Raw genomic sequence first — 10,388 nt, forward strand, 5'->3', positions numbered from 1 at the left:
ATATATTACGTAACAAAAGTAATTCGTAAGATACTTAAAGCCCCGAATTTTGTTTGTGTACGTCGTCGAAATTGAAAACAAAAATCACACAAAATAAAATAAGCATCATGATGCATAATTGGTATAATGGAATCTCAGACATTGCCAGTTTGCCACCGTATTCGAAGAAACTCACAAATGAAAAAGTCTCGTTCGGTAAAATTCAATCAATGTATTGCTCCGTTATATCCTTAGAAAGATAACAAACAAAACGAAATATCTTTAAATAGATGTTTTTTTTTTCATAATTTAACAATGTTTGCATGTTGTTACTACTGTATGTGTATTTATAGAAATTTCATTCATCTGTGTAATAGATTTTTTTTATCTGTATAGTATATTGAAAAAGGCGCCATCAATCTTATCGCTTCACATGTTTCTTTAAAAGTATTCAACGATATAAAATATAATAATTGAACAAATATAAGACTTCTCTATACAAAATTTTAGTACATTTATTTGCTACCGAGTAGCCTCTTTTCAAATTTGTGTTCCAATTTAAAAGTTGAGATTTGGCTGTTTCCCCATGAATATAAAGAATGAATATATCATATTTATTCATAATTTTATTATGGAACCACTTTTGTAGTGCAAATAGATATCAGAGTAACATTACTGTCATATCTATAGCCTACTATTTACACTCTCCACTGACCTATACACTTAGATATACTTGTTTGTTTATTCTCTTTCATAAAAAAAAAAGAAAAGTAGGACAAGACCGTATCACACATGCAATAATACGATTCCATAGCTATATAAATCTACAATATTTTGTTTAACTGTTCCAAGTTTGTTTCATGAATAGAAATAAGAAATAGAAATAATCTTTATTCATATAAACTCAGTACAAGCACTTTTGAATAGTAATTTTTTTTATTCCACCACTCATTCAGAACGTAGTTTCTATTTTCTTATAAATATTATAAAATTATAAAAGCCCAAAACAATTTATAGTTGTAGTAATAAATTAATATTACAAACCATAATCCCACTTCAATTTAGATTGTCAATCCACTATCAACAGCAAAAAGATTTTTTATTAGGTACTTATTTTTGCTATATAATCTAGTTCACTACCATATAGATTTCTACTAGTCTAATTTTGTCTAGATTGAGTCCTTCTATCAAACTTTTCCACACGCGTCATCAAAAATACAAAGGGGAATAACTTTATTACACGGGAAGTCATTGTCTCGAGAGTTCGCGGAATTGGAAACATCAACCGTGGGAGATAAACTCGAAGTTAAACTCCCAAAGTTACGATGTCAAGACATAGTCATAAAGGCTGTCAGTTCAAACAGAAGTACACTAGGAAATACTTCGAGTATAGATTTGCTATATTAAATAACATAAGGAGAAGAACCTTAAGGAGAAGAGTAATTAGGCTTTTCCGTTGGTTTTTTATTCTATTTAATATCTGTGACCATCCTGTACGTTCTTTTGTATATCAGAATGGCGTGCAGATTGATGATTCTTCTTGCCTTGATTCTGCTGTCTTTTTTTTTCATAATAAGCTTCTTGTTTGTTTCAACATTGCTTGCATTATTATATAAGGGACGATTTCCAAGAAAACTAAAAACAGTCTCTGTAGATCTGATGGACGCTGTTATAATTTTTATGTGCAACACTAAATTAGGTATGACCTATCCTGGCGTAGGTTACGCCGCGCCGTCATTTATCATTTTCTATCAGGTTTCTATTTACTCAAAAACAATTAGAAAACACTTCGAAATTCTTTATATACTTATATTCGAAATACTTTATAACTTATTTACTACAAAGTGAATGTAATTTAGAAACATGAGGTTTATCGAAAAAGAGAAGATAGAGCCAAGTTAAAAGTACTCGTAACTGCTTCTGAATAGATTGATGAATGTAGACGTGTATAAGAAAAGAATTTCGTATTCGACCATCTGGCGTTCCATTGTTTCAATCTACCATAATGGAAGACTAGTATTTTGTATAGGTTTCTATGTATGTATGTAGAATGCACTTATATTACTTACATATAAATATAATGCGTAATATTAACATTTATGATAATAATAAAAAGTACCTACTTAGTTTTTATCAAGTTGTCGGAAGTAGAAATTTGTTGTATTTAGACTATATTGTGATAATATGTTTTGTGATGTCATTTTTTTTATACCACGTACGTGACAAACAAGCATACGGCCCATCTGATAGTAGCGCGGTGGTTATCCTCAGCACTGTAGCGTTATGTACTATATGATGTGATGAAGTGTCGCTACATGATATATTTGTTTATTGTAGTATATAGGTAGTGAGTATACCGGTGAAATAATTGTACTATTTATTATAAATTAGTAAGTTTATTTAGTGGTGTGCAACTTGGCTTATTAGTAAAGCGTTTATTCGACGCGAAGTCGAGACGTAGACTGATTTACACTGAACTTAAATCTATGTTAGTTAGTGTAGACGTAAACTAATGTAAGGGTCTCAAGTGTTGACAGAAATATTACAAGTGTAGAGACAACATGAACGTCGTTATACAACATTGTAGTCATTGTGAAGGGTAGGTAAAATTTGGCGACGCAAACTATATTTTATTACAAACTTATGTATTTTTTGTTACAAGGAATTATTTATTTATTCTTTTGCACACAAAAATGTATACTGATAGACTTAATGCCTGATGGCATTCTCTGCCAGTCAATTATCTGGTACAAGAGGAAAACATATATAACAAAACCAAAATTCATTTCAAATACATGTCAAAATATGAAAAAGTAAAGTTTTTTATAACTCTAAAGAGTTCCGTAATAATCACTGTACGACATTGTACCTCATTGTACGACTTTGTAGATTATTTAATAATGATATAGGCTATATATTATATTAACGTGGATATCACAAAGTTATGGCCTCTTGTCATGTAATGTAACTTTGTTTTGGCCCCTTCCCTTCCCCTAAAGGATGGCGTATTTTTAGGATGGCCTCTTGCTAGAAGTGGAATCTCTGAACCCCATTATTTAAAATCCCCGCCACTTAGAAACTAGAGATGTCAAAGAAAAATTGTTGGATAACAAGGAATGACCAGTGAAATGTTCCGAGGTCTAATTTCTCATGGGACAAAGAATCGTAGTACACCGCACTATCCATTCAATTTTATTTGCAGATTTCCATGGGGAATTGGACAATGTCCCTACAAGGAAATTATTGAATCTAATCTATACAAAGTTTGGTCAATTTTACGATTTTTTACTCTAGAATTCTTTATAATAACCTCACCGTGGTCCTGTAGTTTAGCACATCGTTATATATCTGATCGCCGTGGGTTCGATTTCTTCCAACTTAAAAATATTTGTATCCAGTACCCTGCTTTTAAATATACCCAGCGAAATATTACGTTCATCAGAACATTATGGTCTAGCGGTTTAGAACACCGCTTTACATATTTCGATAATCACGGGTTTGATTTCTCGCACGGTACACACTTTTGTATTCATGAGTATGATTGTTTATATCGTTCTGGGTGTTTTCTATGTATATGTACGTAGTTACAAAAATACTAAACTATGTATTTATAGCATTTGTCTATCCATAACAGAAGCTTAGCCTGGAACTATTTGATATTGTGTGAGATGTTCAGAGGTATTATTATTATAATTAACAATTTACCACTCCTCTGACTATCCCATTTCGTATAACAGTCAAGACGGTATGTTTATACTTTTATTATTTTAGGTTCATTACAAATACCGTATTTTTTTTTAATAAGGGCTGTTTAGTGGCATCGAGTTGCTAATACCAGGATTTTGCATAATTTGTTACCGCTCTGCGAAATTCTGCGGCAGTACAATGAAATAAGTTGTAAACTTGAAACTACCTCATTACACTGACGGTTTTCGTGGTTTTCTGACGTTCGTTGTGTTATTCATGTCCATGAACGGCTTTAGTTGCATTTGAGCTGAAATCATAATGACATTTTGTTGACGCAATGATTTAGTTTGGTAAATCGAATTAAGTGTAGTTTACTTTATAATATAGCATGACCATACCAATATCAGAGACCATCCATCATAACATCATCGTGAACGAGTGCTGGTTGTTGGGACTAGTCTGTTATAATCACTACAACAGATTTAATGTATATTTACTATGTATATTTAATATTTGACTCTAATAAATTAGTGCTCGTTGGTTTGAATTTACACATTTCAACATAAAAATGTAAAGTTAAAACGATTATTCAAAAGAGCAACACGCGATATTCATGTTGATTCTTCTTGTGATGAGACAGCTTTACAAATGAACGGTAGATTAAAAGACTGATAACTGTTACTATACAAAAGTGTTTATATTAAGTTTATTTGAATAAAAGATTTTCTATTCTATTTCATTTATAGTAGGTTTTAAAAGAAAAAAAGGTACCCTTTTTTCTTTTAAAATGAAAGTCTATGCCAATCCTCGTAACATAACATAATATGAATGTATTAGTGTAACATGCATTTCATTATTAAACCATTTTCATCACATTACAAATTATGTTAATATTTAAACTGCCATTCATTTGTGAATTCATTTGTGATTTTATTATGTTGTTAATATTTTATTAATCCTTGCGTGAAATCATAACAAATAAACAAACTCACTTGTGCATTTATAATGTTGTCATTCTTTATTGTACATACAGTGGGCATAGCAGACATGTTATTATGCTAACAATAGGGATAGAGAGTTATCTTTCAGCAAACCCTATTCTATTTTTAGTATTCTTATTATGATTATTTATTTGAGTGCGGCAATATTTGGATACGATAAACATTCATGTCTGTTGTAAATGTTAATATTTGTAATAAATATTTTTGGTGACACCGTAAAAGAAGAAATCTTTTAAAAATATTTATATACATAAAAATATTTTCTTTCTTTCTTTCAAGTAAGTATAGCAATGAATTATTTATATTTATTTAGTGTAAAATGTATACAATACAGTAAATTTATTTGAATTACATGCAATATTTTCGTCGGCACAGAAATAATCGTTACATTAGGAATGTAGCTATTTATAGAGCTTCATTTATTAATTTTAGAATGTTATAAATATTCTCAGAATATTATTTATAAATAGATAATAATGTACTCGTAGATGTTGATTTTATCTTTGATGGACGAACGTTACTGGATGTTGGAAAATACGGAAAGCTTATGGCGGAAATCCCTCTCCTTATAGGAAGATCAATATGCTTACTCTGCTTTGGTGATATAAATTTTCTTTAAATTTACAGATGTTTGTATTTGTTACAAGTTCTTTTTATTAATAAATAAAAATAAATTTATTAAGTTATAAATAACAAGTAAACAAATAAAATTATTAATAGTAATTAATGTTAGACAGTAATAATAATTGTAAGATAGAATAATTACGTACAATATACTTAGATATATATAGGAGACTATCCAGGAACCGATCTAGTTTGTTAGCCCATAATGCAATTAAATATATCTCAATTTACGTATATATAGATATTTACTAAAATATAAACAAATGTATTAGTTGGAGAAAGGTACACGAGATATCATAAAAAGCAATGCAATTTTTATATGGATTCAAAATAAATTAAACCCACTCAGAAAAGCATATTCAGACTAATAACACAAAAAATTTGGTAGTTATTTCGGCTTAAAGTACCAAGAGAACAGGGATTTATAGGAGATATCCTTATCACGAAAAAAACCCATTGCAATATTAGAAAATTAAAATTATTGTTACACTGAAAACAATACATACGTACTCGTAGTTGTTTAATATATAATACTAAGAAAGCAAGAACTTACAAGAGATAACCGTATAATGAAATATTAAGTGTTTTAAATTAAAAAAAATATTTTTATAATATAATGTAAGAAACATGCATGTTTCATTATTGAATACTATCTGTGCCCGCGGTTTTACCAGCGTGAAATTTATAGCCTATATGTTATTCTGATGAAGCTGTATTACTGTAAAGTTTCATCAAAATCCGTTCAGTAGTTTTTGTGTGAAAGAGTAACAAACATCCATCCATACTCACAAAATTTCGCGTTTATAATATCGATAATATATCAAGCCTATAAGCAAGTTCAGATGCCTTATACGAGATAATAATGATATAGTTCAAAGAAACATACAAAACGTGAAACAATAATGAAAGTCCTATAATAATATAATACATTCCGATTTGAATGAAAACTTTACCAATAAACACAGTATTAAGAACATAAAGTAAGTTGAGACAATGATACAGATATAGAAGTTTTGTATTATGTTTTCTAAAAATAGTACAATGATGCTATCTCATTGAAAATTATAGATATGAATTGGAATGGCAAACGGCCCACCTGTTGGTAATCTTCTTGTATGTAAATACTAAGGTAAACTTTGTAAAAATTCGTCCGCATGGATAGGTTCAGTCACCTTTCAACCAATACACGGAATACCTACACGAAAGTTGGATAGCTACTGAAATTGAAACAGAGGTGCCCACGCAGATGACTTTTTACAAAGTTTAATTAGTTCAAATCATACATATATACAAAAACATAGAAGATAACAAAGGTTATAACGGTCCTGTTTCTGTATATAAGGTAAAAAATACAGCCTACATACCGAGCTCTTATTCTCTCATTTACTTAATGCAAATATTACACCGCCTCGCCTTTTTCACAAACCGCTGTAATATATATAAAATTAACAAATTTATTTTTATTTGATGAAAGAAAAATATATACGTAGAATATGTTATAATTTTATTTTACAAAATTACACAATACATACATTGAATAACTAGTTGAGAAACATATTTAATTAAAATCGTTCACTCGTTGAGATAATTATAAAGTCTTTAAAAGATTTTTTATTACAGAATTACGTAACGCAGAAAATTGCCATTTTTAAATATAAATGTTACGTCCAAATACTGTATGAATATATACAAAATATTGAATGCATAAATATATACAAAACTAAAAACTTAATATTTGTTCTATTGTTAAATTTCTTAAGCGCAATAATCTTTGAAATTACTAGTTCAACTTCTATTCGTATTGAATAGTCCTTTTATTGCGAAAGGCTATCAGCTATATAACACCACTCTACAAACCCTAGGAGCTAATCATTTTTTATAAATTGTTACAAAATCTATGAAAATTTAATCCTTTCCTTCTCTTACATGATGTCATACATTTTTAAGTCCACCTATCGTATAAACAATTCCAATATAAGGTAGGTTAATGTAAAACAACTAATATGTCTTAAATATAAGGGATAACAGTTTAGCCTCTGGTACCTTTAAATTTTTAGCTCCATGTAGGTATTGTTTCATTCTTTCCTCTATTTCTGAGTGACAGATTTTGATAAAGGAAGCTACCGACGAGTTCCGATATGCTACGTGACTGAATGACAAAGCTCGGAATGGATTTTATATTCTGCACACGGTTTAGATAAATAATTGAAAAGGCACATAAAATATCTATGCTATAAAAACGTAAGAATCAAAAAGTATTACAGTACGGATTTTTTTACGGAAATTAGGTGGCGAGGTTGTAAGTAATCAAAGGAAGCGAAATCAGACATTTACAGTATGTTTTTCTAACTGAATCTTTTTGTTCCCTTTATTAGCCGTTGAAAAATAAATTTTTTGGTTCAGATATTTTAATTTATAATATTTCTATTACAATTGAATTTCAGTTGCAATTATACAATTAGTTAGATAAGGGGGAAAGGAAGTTAGTAATGTGGGTTGATCTTATTGCTAACAATGTACCATGTCAGGTTGACCTGCACGCGTTTCCCTCTGGATCCCATCGTGATTACTTTTGGAGAATTGGTCACGATGAGCTAACTGACCTGACTCCCTTTATCTTCCGTAAAAAAATCTTTAGATATGTTATTGTGATTCCATTATCTAACTAAATAAATTTATACTAATGAGGTACACTCTGTTATGTTCGGGGTAATCTTCGCTATTATTTGATTTTGATCTGATCTGATTTAACTACGACGAGTCTAATCATCGAACAGTCAACTCTAGGCCTCTAAATTCTCATTGTTTTACGATGGCTCGTTTAGAAGCGAAACACGAGTCGCAATATGGGTGTAAATTCAATAATGGACGGAATTTCGTCACTAATGGGGAAGGTCATGACGTAAAGTAGCTCTGGTCAGGTTTCCGCACTGAATAATTCTAGTCTCACACTTGCTAATGGTAGCAAAATTAATAAAATAATATAAATCCAGTAATTAAGAAATAAATTAAAAGAATAAAGTAATTATATTTTCAGATTTTTCTTTGTAATAATAAATTTATTAAAATATTGTTGGTAGTATATATTTTTGTATAATTACTCATTTTGGTTTATAAAAACAAAGGACAATTCTACTATTAATGTGAAATTAATATTGGCCAACAAGAATCACGAAAATTGGTTTAGAATTTGTGAACACATCGTTTGGCAATTAACGTACAATCAAAATTTTATTTTATATTTATTTCAGTTCACTCAATATCTTTCACTTTTTTAAGGAAAGAAGTAGACTGACACCATTGTAATGGTTTTTACAAAAGACATAGTTTCACTTACACCATATTCGTATATCAATAAATTAGGAAGAACATTAAATTAATACTTCATGAATTAGGAACAGATATTTACCTGAAATTAAAAAAATATATGCTATGCATTCCTACTTCCTAAGGCATGCTTTCCAAATGCCGACATCGAGTATCATAAAATTACTCGGTGATACACTAAATGAATTAATTATCTGTAATCGTACACTGCCTCTATGGTCTAGCTGTTTAGAACACCGCTTTAGTTCCGCACTTGTAACATTAATAAATAAACATAATGTTTGTTGTTAATGCCTATAAGAAAATCTTTATTTAGGACTAGATTACGCTGTGTCAATGGGCAGGTTGTATTATCACTAGATTGATGTTATTCTTGCTATGTTACTTACCTCCACGTCTTCTGAATTAGGCGGGTTCTTGAAGTCGTGGGTGTCATAAAATTTTTGTCTCTCCAAACTAATATTATGCATTATATCCATCTTTACTCCGAATGCCTTCCATTATTAAAGAGTATTATTAAAATATTCTTGTAAACAAGGCGTCTACTCTAAGTTAATTATCAATATCTACATAGGGTTGTCGCCCAACTCACTTTTTTTTACTAAATACATAACTTCTTGTCGTTTAACAGTAGCTCACATGAATTAAATCTGGAACAAAAAAATAATATTATGTAAAAAATGTCGATTAACCAATATGTAAGTGAGTGGCTTATTTTTAGCTTCAAGCATTTTCCTGGACGATCTGGACTAGGTTAGAGTTATGTATATATAATGTATATACGTATACAACATTACTCTAACTTAGTCTAGGTAATAAATCAGCAAAATCGGGCTAAAAATTATTGCCAACCAATAAACCCTGGTGGTTTCGTTTTTGTTAATAACATTAGAATATTTCCGAAGAAAATGTCTGCCTAAGGTAAGTCCTTTGCCAGTCCTTGTGAAAGGAAATCTCGAACCAAAAAGATAAAAATTTGGAATTACTAAAGCGGATCTTCATTATCATTTATACATAGTATAAAATAAAGTCGCTGCCGCTGTCTGCCCATATATGTATGCTTAAATCTTTAAAACTACGCAACAGATTTTGAATCGGTTTATTATACACCCATGCGAAGAAGGCCAAGTTCTAGTATTATATAATATATAAGAATTTCTCTCTTTCAGAATGTTACATAGAGTCAGAATGAGTGTAGTCATACTATCTATTCGAGAAGGTAGTAGGTGTGAGAATAAATAAACTCTAGCTTTTTTATACATAACTGCGAATGTAGACTTGCTACGTAGTAGTAGTATAAATATTAATCACTTATTTACATTAACTTATAAAACTTATTCGTAGTTGAAATAGACGATAACCAAAGTTGACACAGTAATCGAGAGTTCAAGCCGAGTTTGAAATCTAGATTTGCCTAATACAAACTTTTAGCTGAGTTATTACATTTACAAATCAACGTTTGCCTTCAAGTTATTTATTAGAGTACTTTTAATATAAAAGTACCTAACTTTGAAGAGACGAAGTTAAAGTTATACAAGTAATTGTTCCCCAGATCCACATGAAATATAATGTCACAATTGAAATGTGTAACAATTTTCAAGTACTATTGAAACAAAATTGTTTCATATATAAAATAATTTTGGGGAGTATTATGGATTTCTCAGTTGGTGGTTATGGTGATTGTAATAAAACTAGGTAATTGTGGATAAATGAAAATAATTTGCTTCCGTATATCGTGAAAAGATCAATTGCGATATAGTCACTGTTCTT

At 30.0% G+C, this 10,388-nt stretch overlaps 1 protein-coding gene across 1 annotated transcript in view; it reads right to left on the reverse strand.

The window, feature by feature from the left end:
* The window catches only part of LOC131855193 (tachykinin-like peptides receptor 86C), an 87,801-nt gene extending 78,704 nt beyond the window's left edge, over positions 1-9,097 (reverse strand). The window contains exon 1 of the mRNA XM_059206439.1: positions 9,008-9,097. Coding sequence (XP_059062422.1) covers positions 9,008-9,097 — 90 coding nt within the window. The remainder of the gene's footprint in view (positions 1-9,007) is intronic.
* Between the last annotated feature and the right edge of the window lie 1,291 nt (positions 9,098-10,388).

This window comes from Achroia grisella, unplaced genomic scaffold (assembly GCF_030625045.1).
Source record: "Achroia grisella isolate CSIRO2021 unplaced genomic scaffold, CSIRO_AGI_Agris_v1 utg1320, whole genome shotgun sequence".
Classification (NCBI taxonomy): domain Eukaryota; kingdom Metazoa; phylum Arthropoda; class Insecta; order Lepidoptera; family Pyralidae; genus Achroia; species Achroia grisella.